The sequence below is a fragment of the Meleagris gallopavo genome, chromosome 3 (genome assembly GCF_000146605.3).
Source record: "Meleagris gallopavo isolate NT-WF06-2002-E0010 breed Aviagen turkey brand Nicholas breeding stock chromosome 3, Turkey_5.1, whole genome shotgun sequence".
In the NCBI taxonomy this organism is placed as follows: Eukaryota; Metazoa; Chordata; class Aves; order Galliformes; family Phasianidae; genus Meleagris; species Meleagris gallopavo.
This window is the reverse complement of record NC_015013.2, coordinates 92,190,200-92,203,717: the sequence shown is the minus strand read 5'-3', so window position 1 is coordinate 92,203,717 and position 13,518 is coordinate 92,190,200. Positions and strand designations below refer to the sequence as shown.

General features: G+C 37.3%; 1 protein-coding gene across 7 annotated transcripts; it reads left to right on the top strand.

The window, feature by feature from the left end:
• Positions 1-416: 416 nt before the first annotated feature.
• On the top strand, positions 417-13,518 carry TMEM71 (transmembrane protein 71). 7 transcript variants are annotated; one of them, XM_019614272.2, is made up of 11 exons: positions 417-979; positions 2,500-2,590; positions 4,008-4,065; positions 4,804-5,016; positions 6,298-6,467; positions 7,055-7,150; positions 7,682-7,757; positions 8,221-8,270; positions 8,451-8,522; positions 9,722-9,747; positions 10,534-13,518. In XM_019614272.2, exons 2-10 carry the CDS (start codon positions 2,551-2,553, stop codon positions 9,742-9,744), a joined length of 798 nt encoding a protein of 265 aa, XP_019469817.1. In that variant the 5' UTR covers positions 417-979; positions 2,500-2,550; the 3' UTR covers positions 9,745-9,747; positions 10,534-13,518. The 7 variants fall into 7 exon arrangements, with proteins under 7 accessions (XP_019469817.1, XP_019469815.1, XP_019469811.1 ...); XM_019614270.2 differs by having other exon boundaries at positions 425-979; positions 2,500-2,552; positions 4,843-5,016; positions 6,971-7,150; XM_019614266.2 differs by having other exon boundaries at positions 425-979; positions 2,500-2,552; positions 6,971-7,150.

Sequence of the window (13,518 nt, the reverse complement as noted above, 5' to 3'; positions counted from 1 at the left end):
TTCCTTCTCCAAGGAGAAAACTGTCATTAAACCACTTAAATCATACTAAAGGCCCATGTCTTATTTCTGTCAGTGATGCAAGAAGGCTACAAGAGAGATGCTAGCATATTTTACCTGTTTTTCTGGAGAAAGTTTTGCTCCCACAGCTGTATAATTCTTAGATGTTTTTTAAAAATTAAGTGAATTAGTTTAAATTATTTTTGTATATGTAGTAGTTCTGTAGAACTGCTCAATCATTTTGATTGACAGGACTCAGAAGGTTTCTCTGTTCAAATAAATTGATCTTAATATTGCATGATATATATTAGCAATAATGTTTTGACCACAGAACATAAACAACTGTGGACTCTTGACAAAGACTTCTTTTGAATAATATCTTGTTATCTTTAATATCTTTTGTAAAATATCTTGCTGCTCTGTGTGGATTTTGTGGTAGCTGTCTTGCATTCCTAAATCGAAGCCTGTCAGGCTCCCAAACCAGCTTGCTGGCTGTTTCGCCGAATACACGGGGTGACTTGCTTATAGCACTTCAGAGTTTTCTGAGTAAGGTAGAAAAGTGAAGGTGAAACAAAATTCTGCACCACTTTTCTTTATGAGAAAAGATTTTGTCTTTCTTCTCAGTATTGTATTTGAAACAAATGTTTATCCGTTATTTATAGTCAGTGTGCTAGTATATCACAACAGTCGGCAGGAACGTTCGTTCCCTGGGCTAATCTTAATCTTCAGTTTACTCTCCCAACTGAATGCTTCTGATGTGAGGCTTCTTGACAGGAAGCATGACCTCACTCTGCCTCTGTGCTTCTGATTGCATGGGCTGTTTTCAAAAGGAAACAAGGGACTTCACAGCCCTGCCCTTCCAAAAACTCAGTACAGTTCTGCTCCAGGAAGCTGCAGAAACCTACACACACGTCTCAAAGGCTCTGGTGGTGATGAGAAACTTTTTGGCATACATTTTTTCATTGTGAAATGGATTTTCCAGGTTTGAAAGATTTTACGTATATTTATCTCTTAGCTGAGAAATGATTAACCTTTGAATTATTGATATTCTGCTCTTCAGGAAGGTTTGCATTTTTTCTGGATGTTGTTATCATTATTACCTGCAGGGAGAAAAGATATGAAAATTGTTCAGTAATGACTGATACGTGTGAATAAATAAAAATATTTTTGTAGACACTTTTATTTGGTAGGTACTATAGAATAAATCTGGTTGCCTAAGGTTCAACTATTGTAATAGTTAGACCTGTATTTTAATACTAATGTAAATGTTTACAATGTATACATGCACAAGTTAGCTATCAATTGAGGTTGTCATTGTGTTAAGGATTAACTTATTTTGGGGAGGGAAAGTTCTGCTTTGCACAATGACTTTTTCTTTATATTATGACACAAGTTTCCAGGTGTTCTGATATGAAGGAGAGGCTGCCTTAAGCTTTGAATTGAATTCTTGTCATAAAACATTGCCATGTTCATCTTAAATTCAATTTTATTCAGATTTCTTAGAGCGGTTGGACTTTTCTCGTGCCATAAAGTTCTGTATTGATGCTCATTTTGTAGTTTACATATACATCCGATTAAATGTACAGTGGTGGTTCAGAAGCTTTGTTTTGGCTTGCTTATTATTGTTACTATTTCTTCTCACACTATTAATAGCTCGCAAATGGAACTGAATATTAAATACAACAAGAACACTGTGCAGCATTGTCTGCAACATGATGTTTACAAGTCTTCTCCAGCACTGAATTAAGACTTTCAAGAACCCTCTTTATTAATGTATAAGCCACGAATTGTCGTTAGAGAGTTTGGAGGAGCAATCCATTGAATTGCCTGTTACATGCCTGTTTATAGAAGCCTGGCCTTGCCATTACTTAAAATAGCTTAAAAGCAAATCACAACTGCTGAGAAACTTCTTAGAAAGAGAGAAATTCATCATCTCTCCAGTAATATATATGTAGAGATCTCACTTCCCATTTTAACATATGTACATACTCTGTTTTATCTGAAGTATTACTTCTGTGATGACTGGCAGATAAACAAGAGCCCTGTGGACAGACCTCACGTACCTCACAACTTTATGAGGCACTTCTACTAGCAGCAGATGGGCTGTAGTTTGTTCTGTCACTTTGTTCAGTTTGTGTCAATACTTTTTAATGACAGCACTGTCCATATGTAAGTCACTATCCTGAAGAGTGGTTGCTGTAACATAACCAGGGGAGTAAAGTGCAATACAGTGATGACACAAGTTTCAATAGCTGGAAAGAAGTTTAACTCTCAGATTGTTTAAGAACTATAGTAGATATAATTGATGCAGAGGTATTCCTTCCTACTCCTTTTCAAACAAATTTGCCATAGAGCCAATCACTTTTGTCAAAGCTATAACATTCAGTGGTGTATTGTAACTAATACTGTGTTATATGTTCATGTTAATACTTGATACTCCTTGGTTTTAAAAGGTTGCAAAATCAATCATACCTCCCTTGTTTTTTTTAAACTCTTTTACAGGCAATCCACATTATTTGTTGTTCCCGAGTGTATGAACCAGTCCTTTTCAAGATGTACGAAATGTCACATGTTACATCAACACCACGAGGAAGTAAATTTGTGTACATTTGTCTGGGCTTTTGATAAAAACACTTTGGTGTGGAAGGATCGTGGGTGGCTGACAAAACTTGGGGTAGATCTGCTAACCACCTGTTGAGTTTTTCCTGCATTTTCATTTAGTGTTCAGATAAACCTCTTTTTTTGAGTGTAATATTTTTGCACAATTGAAAGTCATGATTGTATGCATGATTTTACCTACAGTAAGAAAAAATCTTTCAGGAGCTAATTGTGTATGAAACATAGGTCTACAACATGTCAGTCAGGGAAACACGCAATGCCTGTCTTTTGGGCAGTTTGTTGTGTGAGATTCTGGCTGATGCTGCTTGACATCTTGTACCTCCACTCCAGATTGTTTTTGCCTGGAGAAAAATATAGAGCGTGTTTGTTTTTTTCCCACTAGAAAGTGAAATATGTGTTTTTGGAATGTTGGAGAAACAGTATGTATGGGAATAGCATAATAGGGCTAGTTTGCAAAAAATAGCTCAGCAAGTTTTAATTATCTCTTTGGCAACTCTGCTGAGCCCCAAGGCTCAGTCTGCAGACAGCACCTGGCAAGTGAGCTCTGAATGAGGGTAAACAAGACTACCAAAGTGGGAATGCTGACCTTTATGCATTTTCTTTGCCTCAGCTTGTACTTCAACATTTAAAAAAAATCCTGTTATTCACATATCTTCTCTCACAGGGGAATGACAGGCATTTACTAATAGCATGATGCTCTAAAGATACCAGAGAGATAAGGAAAGATCATATCATCTGTAATTCTACGTAGCAAAAGATATAAATCTGTTATGAATATATCCCTCTGGTTAGCCATTGCTCATATTTTGTAAGATTGACTCTGACAGCTGCTGAACATCTGGCAGCATATTGCAAACTTGAGCCATGGTAATCCAGACAAATCCTATTTATTTCCTTAGTCTCCTGCCACAAAGTTAGTGTCAATTTCTGTCACTGTCTCTATCCCTATGCTTATTGTGGCATGTCAGCAAATTTTATCTGAAAAAAATGACAATGAAATACCTTAATGATAATGGTGGTCCTTCCGTTCCACTCTGTAGCTATAACAAGTATGTGTACTATTTTCAGCGTGAAACAGATTTCTGGGCAAACACCATTAAAATTACTATAGCTATTGCTTTTGTACCAATCATTATATATCCCAAGGTAATAACCTGCACAGATATTTGACTATGGCTGGCTCTGGTTCTGTGCTGTCCTGACTGAGGTGATATTAAACAGTCCTGCCAGAGTCACTGTGTCTTTCCTCCATCCTTTTATTTTTCTCTTCCTATCTTTTTGTTTAGCTTATTTATGGTCTTTTGATTTCCACAAGGTGCCTGTCAATGAAGACCTGTCAACTGTGCAAGTTGTCAGTGAATATGATAATAACTCTTATTTGGCCTCTGTAGGTTCAACAGCGCATGATGGAGAACACAGGCACAGTCTCTCAGAACATATTTATCAAAGGTATTGAAGAAAATTATACTTGTTTAATATTACTTTTATTTCAGTTCAGGTTTTATAGAGTTTCTAGAGATGAAGTGCTGAAGCTAGTTTATGAAATACTTCCATGGAAAGTTAAAAGCACTAGCTTTGCAATTATGAGGTTTTGGAATATCTTTCTTCCACGTTCCCTCCCCCCCACTGAAATCATGGTACCCCTTCATGACATGCTGTATGGGATTCTGAAACCTGTTACTGAAACCCAGTTTCAAACACTGAATCAATCCAGAGTCTTCCTAGTTTTTTGTGAATATCACTGAATGGTTGCTTGGACTCAAAGCTGTTGAGAAGAAAGTAGACATCATAAGTGATAACTTGATTGTAACAGTAGCTTCAGAGCAAAATATTGTAATACTTGTGAGGGCACCATGCTGGGGTAGGTGTGGCAGATCTCCTTGGTGAAAAGCACTGCCACAGAAATGCACCATGCACTTCTCAAGCCAGGCTGCCTTAAGTGCATTCATGAAAATGCTGCACCTGTTGTGAAACCCTCTTGTAGTCTGATGCTCTGGAAAGTGTGATGCAAACACACTGTGGTTGGCTGAAAACCTCCTAAGCATTATCTGCATATTTTAAATCCATGTCACTGCCAGCTCCTGTTACCTGAGTCAGTGACATATGTACATTTATTATCATGAAATCATGGTCTTGTACTGTCTAGACATCCTCTGAATCAGAGGTTTTTCCTTCTCTCCTCCTTAGTTATGCTTGCACCTTTCTCAATGATGGCACTGCCTACAGGTGCTGTTCCACAAGCCCTTCGAGAGGCTCCCTCTTCACATGTCGCCGCAGCCCTCGGCTGCTTTCCAATGGTTATTACATTTTGACAGAAGACAGCTTTCTGTCTGATGAAGATGGCAACATAACACTGTCACCATCCCAGACAAGCGTTACCTATAAAGAAAACTTAGTTCGGTAAGCAAACTACATGCAGATTTTACCCCATACTGTTGATAGGCTCAATATCTCTGGACTTATCAGAACATACCTTCATGGCTGCCTGCATTTAGCTTGGCTTAAGATGATTTATTATTTTTTCTTTATTTATGTGTATCATAAAAACATATAATGGCATACGGTGGAAGAGACCTTAAAGATAATTTGTTTTTAATCCCTTGCCATGGGCTGGGATGCCACCCACCAGATCAGGCTGCCCAAGGCCCCATTCAACCTGGCATTGAAACACCTCCAATGGTGAGCACCGGGACAATACAGAACTTCTTTGGGCAACCTGTTCCAGTGCCTCACCACTCTCTGAGTAAATAATTTCTTTCCACCATCTAGCCTAGATGTGCCCTCCTTTAGTTTAAAGCCATTTCCCCTTGTCCTATCACTATCAGATCATGTAAAAAATAGGTCTCCCTCCTGCTTGTAAGCTCCCTTCAAATACTGGAAGGTTGCAATGAGGTCTCCCCAGAGCCTTCTCTTCTCCAAGTTAAACAAGCTCATCTCCCTCAATCTTTCTTTATAGAAGGGGTGCTCCAGCCCTCTGATCATCTTTGTTGCTCTCTTCCTGGTCCCATTCCAACAGTTCCACATCCTTCTTGTGCTCAGGGAGTTGTCTCTTCATAAGAATATCTAAACTGATTTAATTTTTAATTAAAATCACTTGATTTGCAGTCATACTACCCCAAAACTGTACAGTACACAGTTGCTATAATTGGAGTTGAAAATGAGAGCTACAACTCATTTTGCCAATGGGATGTTATCAAGATAAGGAATAAAAAGATAAGTGTTAAAAGAAAAGTCTGGACCTGCCATTCTTTGTTGGTGAAAACTTTCTCCTGAATTCAGAAAAAGCATTGGTTTAGGATGAGATATAACATATTGTTCAAAAAAGTACAAGAACAGTGGATCCAGTCTATGTCACTTTAGTATATGGTAGGATGAAAATTGTGGGGAGCATAAGACCCTATACTCAGAGCAATACTAAAGTCTGTCAAATGAAGTATCATTTGGTACCACAATATGAAGCATCACAATATCCTGATGCATTACTGTGCTGTTACTACATCCCCTGACATTACTGCAGTGTGCAGTAGTGATCCCTGGTGGTCACAGCCAGGTCCACAGCAGAGCTGGGAACAGTACCAAGAACCTGGTTCTTCCATTTCAGTTCTACAAGCTTTTTAGCTCTGCTCCTGCTTGTTAAGAATAAGTAAGTCTATCCCTCAGCAATGAGCCTTTTCTTTCTAGGATATTCCGACAAAGGAAGAAAATGAGACGCTCTCTTGCCAGCTTGTTCAGTCTCAGTGCCTCCAGCCAGTGGCTTAGCAGCACCATTCTCAACACTATGGATTCCTCCCATGTAGACGATCCTTGGCCTGACAAATGCAGTGAACTACAGGCCAGTCAGACTGATACTGGTAAGCTCTGACCATGTACAAAGTAATCTAGCCACATTATAATCTGTATTTGGCAGGGAGTGATATCTCCTCTAGGTTTTGTTTGGATTGTCTGCCAAAATGTCCAGGTAAAGGATACATGAGCAATCAAATTATGGTGAACTGAGCTCCTGGCATTAAAATTCAGAGGCTGTGATTCCATAAGGACTTTTGTGGCAAAAGGGCATTTATAGACTGAGTTTGAACACAAAGACATCACCAGTGACATTTGCTCTGCAGTCATTCATATCTGGCTAAGGCTGCTTTCACCTGGTTATTTTAATATCATTGTGTTATGCTCTATATAGTTCTGTCTTTGCTCTGCTTATTTTCTCCTGCATACATTGAACTTGCCATTCCTGCCCCTAACAATTTGAAAACCTTCCTACAATTGTTGTTGTTTTGTTTGTTTCATAAAATCTATTACTGCAAATTCTCAAAGCTCATCCTTTGTGAAGTCACATTTATACATCCACTTTTTATAGACAATTCAGACTTTTCTTGTGAATATAACATCTTAGTGCCACAAGGGCAAATTCCAGCATCTATTGGAGCCTCTCTTACCAAAGATGAGGAGTTTATTGAGCCCGGGAAATCACTGTTTGCCTCACCATCCTGCTCTCCGTTTATGATAGATGGAAATGAAGATACACTGAACAAGTCAGGTATGTTAGATTCTTATCCTGATAAACTTCATTTTTAGAGTGAAGCAGAAATATTCACATTAAAAATGCTGATGTACATAATAAAAATGAAAATGTACTTTAAAAAATAAATTAAATGACTCCTTAAAAATAATGAAATCTTAAGATTGGTATTTACTTGTTCATTTCTCCCTACTTCCTTTTTCTCTCCTATTTTCAGCCATAAACGTAAAAGAAAAATGCAGAGAGAAGAGGAAAATGGAGGAAAGGGCATGGGAACAAAACATGAAAAAGGCAATTATTCAGAAGTGCTTGTTTTCTGCAAGCGTTGAAGGGCACAGAATCTCTATGGCTGTGGGGGAAAAAGACTCCTGGGAGACACCCAGAGCATGAAAATTAGATTTCTGCTTTGAGCCAGTGTAGGTGAATCCTCATAAAAACAGAGAGAAACTGCTAGTCTCATGGGCTGAGGGTAATCTTTAGTAACACCTTCTATCATGTGTTTACTTTCTTGAAAATTCATGGGAATTGTTTTCCTTATTTTTCTTTTAGAATCCAATTCAGTGCCAAATTTTCTAGCTCAGATCGCTGCACTGATGGTGTGCTTAATCATTTCAGTATGTACAAGGTAATCCTTTTTAACTTTGTTGCTTTTTATATTAATGCTTATTGTGTTTCACCTGGTGAATAAAACACAAATTAGTCAATTTTGCAAAGAGATATATCTTATGTTATCATATTTTCACAATTGTCAATGCAGGCAAATATCTCAGCTATATGAGTATGCATAAAAATATGTGTGCAGATGCCTACTTTGTCAAGCATGTTTTTGACAAGGGTTGTGGAAGCCTGAGGAGAATCAGAATAGATCTGTATCTTTCCAGGTGATTAATATGAGTGTTTCTCTCAGGCTGGCAATGTTGATATCCTTATTTCTAGGTGGTTTTCCTCAATAGCTCAAGTAACTTAAGGTTTCACGTTGCTGATCACCTAGAAGTGGTAGTTGGTTATCTGCAAAAGCCTCCTCCTTAACCCAGTCATCTGTTTATGCATCCCTTGCTTTTCTCTAAACTTTACTGTTATGTTCGCAGGTATTTTCTGGGAGGATTGTCTGCCATTTTGTTCTTGATAATTTTAGTCTGTAAGTACAGACCTTCTTTATATTCAACACAATCTTTTGCTGAGTGATGTCTGCGGACAAAATCTTTCCTTATATAAAAATCCATGACTCTTATTGATCCTGATAAGATCAATATGTGGGCATATGGGGACAGAATGTAGCCTTCAATCAATTACAGGATTTTGCATTTAAACTTCACAGTTCTTGTGTCCCAAGATGCTGCTCTGTCATCTTTCTTCAGTTTTGTCACATCTTTCAAAACAACAAAGTTTGGTAAGTAGCACTAATGTGATGAATAATGTAATTTAGAAATTTTATACTGAGAGAAAGGAGAGCCTCCTTCTGTTGTTTTCATGGCAAAAGATAGAAGGCGTGATCTGAAATTATTGATGCAGATTTGGTTTTTTGTGTTACTGATTTGTATTCATAGAAACTTTCTATTTACTTTGAAAAACTGAGTTTTAATGATGTGCAGTAAGTGTTGTAACAGTTCACAGAAAATGAAGATGAATCTAGTATGCCATAATATGAGCATGCAGAGACATGAACATAACAAGACATGCCTCATTAACCCAGTGCACCATTAAGTTCAATACAGAGTTTTGCTTTTGGCTTGCACCATAGTCTGAGAAATGTTTTAGAAATGCTAAGTCTGATGAATAAAGGTGCTGATGTTTCTCTTTTTCAATCTGATTTATATCAAAGTTTTGGACAGAGCTATAGCTTCTAGATCCTTCTGGAGAAAAAGACTTGCAGGTCTGAATTGCATCTTCAGAAAAGGTCACGAATCTCTTTGTTGCAAAAGTGTATGCACATGCAGGATTGATGAATTACTATTATTCCACTTTCTATGCAGAGGAAAGTTCTTCTGAATATGTCAAAACTACTGCTAAGACTGAAACCTTTGGGCTTATCTGAATGCGTAGTGAAAGTCAAGCTCAAAAGGACATTGTTTCTAGTACAATGTCGGGGTTCAGGAGTTGAGTGTATGTCAAGGGCAGCAGGACAAATCTGGCATATCTTTTGCATTTAAATTGAATATGTGGGAAGTTTGAAGCAACAAGGCAAAACCTGGAGAACATTTTGATAGATTTTGATCAACCTTTCATTGAAAAAAGACATATCTCAACTACTAAAATACAGTATGTTACCCTTTGTCACTATGTCATTATTCAAAATCAGGGCCACCCATGCTCCAGTGTATGGCTTTCTGACTTTCTGAATATTTCAGCCCAGACTCATAAACAAAGCTGTTCTTCACAAGAAGGAGAAAAATACAGTCAGAGCTTTTCAGTCTCTGGGGTACAGAGAATACCTCTTTTACATAATGTGAGAAAAGTTATCCTCTCAAACAAGCAATCCAAAAGCATGACGATATTTGGCAAATTAGAACCTACATGATATACTATAACGAACTGTTGTGTAGATCAGAATGTACAAAAATGTGTTGTTTTTTTTTTTTCCCTCCACAGGAATAATTGAAAAGAAAGAATAGTTGGTGAGTACATGTTTAAGTTTAGAAATTCACACATTTTGGGAAGAGCCCTGTTATGAAACAGAGTTCAAACATGCCATGAAAGTTCCTCAACTTTTCATTAAAAACAGGTTTAGCTGTAGGGTCCTTGCCCGTTTTTACTGTGAATTATTCTACTTTGCTGTCTAAAACTCCTCTTTGATTTTATTTAGATGATTTTTTTTTTAATTGTCTGGCAACAGTTGTTAAGCTGTTAAAAACCACTGTCCTTTAGCCTAGAAAAACTGTCCTTTCAGTAATGGACAAAGTACTCCTTTTCCAAGTTGATTCTGACCAGGCCAGGGACTGTACTGCTCTAGTTTGGTACCAGTCCACTCAATGAGTGAACCAGCATAACCATGTATCAGTCCAAAATATCTAAGAAGCACTTCTTTTCTCATTCAAACCTTATCCTCAAATTTAAGTATAAGGATATCCTTGTCCTTAGATCCCAGGATAGTGCCTGATTGTGTGGTTGGCAACCCTGCACACAGCAGGAAAATTGGAACTAGATGATCTTTGAGGTGCCTTCCAACCCTTCCAATCCAAGCCATTCTGTGAATCAATCTAATAATTGGTCTCCAGCTGCTGTTTATCAAGCAGCTCTAAGTCTCTAAGTCTCTGTGTAGCTCAGAGCACTGTCTCCTGTCTTCTGGGATGTGGCTGTCCTAGTCCTGGTTCCCTTTTTTTCTTAGATCTCTTTGAGTTGATAAGACAAAAATGAAAAGAAGGAACTAAGTGGTGCTGTACCCATGTTTGTGTTCCTTACAGTGTGGATAAAACAGCCTTGTTCATCAGTTCCTGGATGAGTCCATTCAACTTCTGAGATCTAAAGGCGGCTGCACAGCTGCAGATGTAACATGGAAAACCTTTGAGAAAGTCATCAGAAGGAGGAGGCTCATCCTGAGAACAAAGGTTTTCAGAACTTCGTGCAGGCACTTGATCACTCTGCACAGTATGAAAGTCAGTGATGAAAAATACAACCTACTCATCCACAGACAAGCAGTGGACAGTAGATATGGCACTTCTCACAGTCAGTGGGATAGTTTATACAAGGGCTACAACACCATAGCTTCAAAGCTGATTTTTATTTTAATCAATATTATCCAAAGCAGGCACTGTAGGATGGAGTGGTGCTGCTTCCAGCATTTCAAAACAAGCTCTCCTCTTGCCTTGTACAGAAACTTAAAGGCAGAGCAGTTAGTTCTGTGGATTCTATTATCAGCTCACTGACTCTTTTCATTTTTCTGCCTCCTCAGCTCTTTAGTACTGGACTACTAGAAACCTCCTTATGGGCACCGTTACACAAGTTTCTATGGAAAAAAATAACAATTGTTTGTGTTTTTCCTTTAAAATACAAACTATTTAAGCTTTATTTTTATTTTATTTTATTCTGTGTGATGTCACATTTCTTGGTGATCATCTGCAAGCAGTCATGCAAAACCAGAGACCTCTAGTCTCTTATGTCAATGAGGTACTACATAAAGATGGAGTCCTGTAAGCACTCTGATGGTGGACTGATTGTAAAAGTGTTTAGCAATCCTCAATAATTTTGCATTTGGTAAGCAACTGATATCTTCAAATGCTTTGTTTATATTAATTTATTGTAATAATATGCTGCTAAAGACAGTTGGTTTGGATAGAGACTTAGTACCTGTAGTAACATATTCAGAAGCATTATTGTATTATGCACATTTCCTTTTGGCTATCATACCATTATCCTGAGCACCATAAAAAGAGAGAAAAGGAAGAAGGAAATGTAAGAAAACATAAACATTAGTGAAATTAGTGCCTAATTATTAGAAGGAAAGGACTCTTCAGAAAACTAGCAATCAGAATGTGGAAAAGCAATGATGAAATTCATTAAATATTGAAATTCTACCTGGATTTAGATAGAAAAATATGTAATACAATACCTGCAGCTATTAACTGTGCTTTGGAAACATTGAGCCTGATTTTTCAAGTTGGATCTTTGTCACCACAGAGACTAAATCATATACAGATCTTGTGGGCAACCAAAAGCTGCTATCTTGTGACTCCAAGCATTTAATAACCTGCTTCTTCAAATATCTCCCTTTATGCCAGTTTAGCTAGGACGGCATGGGTTTCATGTTCCTATGCAACAGAATGATGATACGTGAGCATGCTGTTGCCCACCACAACTAGTGTTGCTTCTCATCTGCTTGTCCTCTGCTGTGCTGAAAGTGACGTTAGCATAGCCCAGCTGGCACATCAGATGTGAGATAGTGACTGTGGAAGGAGTATTGCCAATAGAGTACAATCAGGTTGGTAGGCACAATGACTGCGATTTCAAAACTGCAGCAGAAAAACATACAATAAGGGTGCTGGTAGAGGAATCAACAAAACTCCGCTGTCTTTCCAACTCTGCCTAAGTCAAGATCAAGCACACTATAGCTGTATTTCTAGCACCGAAAATCCAAAGAAGTGTGGCAATGAACAAAGTGTAAATCCAGTAATTTAATACGTACATTTCTCTTTCAAATGGTAAATAAATATATGCTGGTTATATTTTGAAGTGAAGCATAAAGAGCTCAAGCGGGGAAATTTCATCCAAATTCAAATTTTTGGACAGTAATTTACATTTGCTGAGTGCATTACATTGATCTTTTGTGAGTGGAGATTGTCTAATGTAGCAAGACCTAGCTTTATAGTTGCAATAAAAGGTGAACTTTTTTTTTTCTTAAGACTTATGCATTGTGTAGGTAGCTAGTACAGTATTAAAATACTTATTCTCATATTTATTTATACTTACTGCACTTAAGTACTTCAGTCCATTTTATTCTGCTTTATTTTCTTTAACTATAGAGACAACTGAGGGTATCACTGCATATTATTTATAAATATTTTTTGTTAGCAATTTTATTTTTAGTTCTATCAGGTCTTTTACTAAATACATTTAAAAAGAAAAGATTGAAAGATCTTTTATGTTTAAATAATTTCCTGAAAGAATAAACTGGAAAAATAACATCCTGTACTGGTAGAAAAGTCTAGGACTGCAACTACTCTCTGCAACTACTAGTTACAGAAGTGATATGCTGAAAAGCAGGAAAGCTTAAGCTCATTGTAAATTAGTGGAGATACAAGAGCAAGTGAAGAAAAAGTTGATGTAGCTTGCCAAAAATTTGGTGTAGCATGAACTGCTGTACTCTGTCTATGAAAAAATATAAGCTGTAAACTACAAGTGTTCTGATCAGGAGAGGGGGAAGTTCTGAAACAATTTTGCAATCGAAGTTCGAGGACTAAAAATAAGATGTGTGGGATCTGCTAAGAAATGCCCTCGACAATATTCATCAGGGTTGAATTAACAAAGTTCTGTTCAGTTATGAGACTGCTTATGTTTCGACTGTTCCCTTTCATATATTCCAATGGACAGAAAAGTAATTCAGGAAAGCAGTTCCCTGAAAAGAAGTACAGCAGTATGGTATGTTCAATCCTATCAAAAGATAAACTGAATCCAAAATTTATCTGATGAAAAACTGAAGAAAACGTTTTCAACATTTCTAGCCTAATGTTTAAACCCAGGCTGTCAGAGATAATTAGAATTTGCAACTTCTGCTAACTAGAGAATCAAGCCTGGGATAATTCTGAACTGTAATTCTAGTAAAATCGAACTGTTTTTAATTTAATTTAACAGATGCATCTACAACAGAGAGGACCACTACAATTTTATTTTTGTCCTCAGTGATTAAATCCTTATTCAGCTTTAGTATAGCACCTTATTTAAAAAAAAAAAAA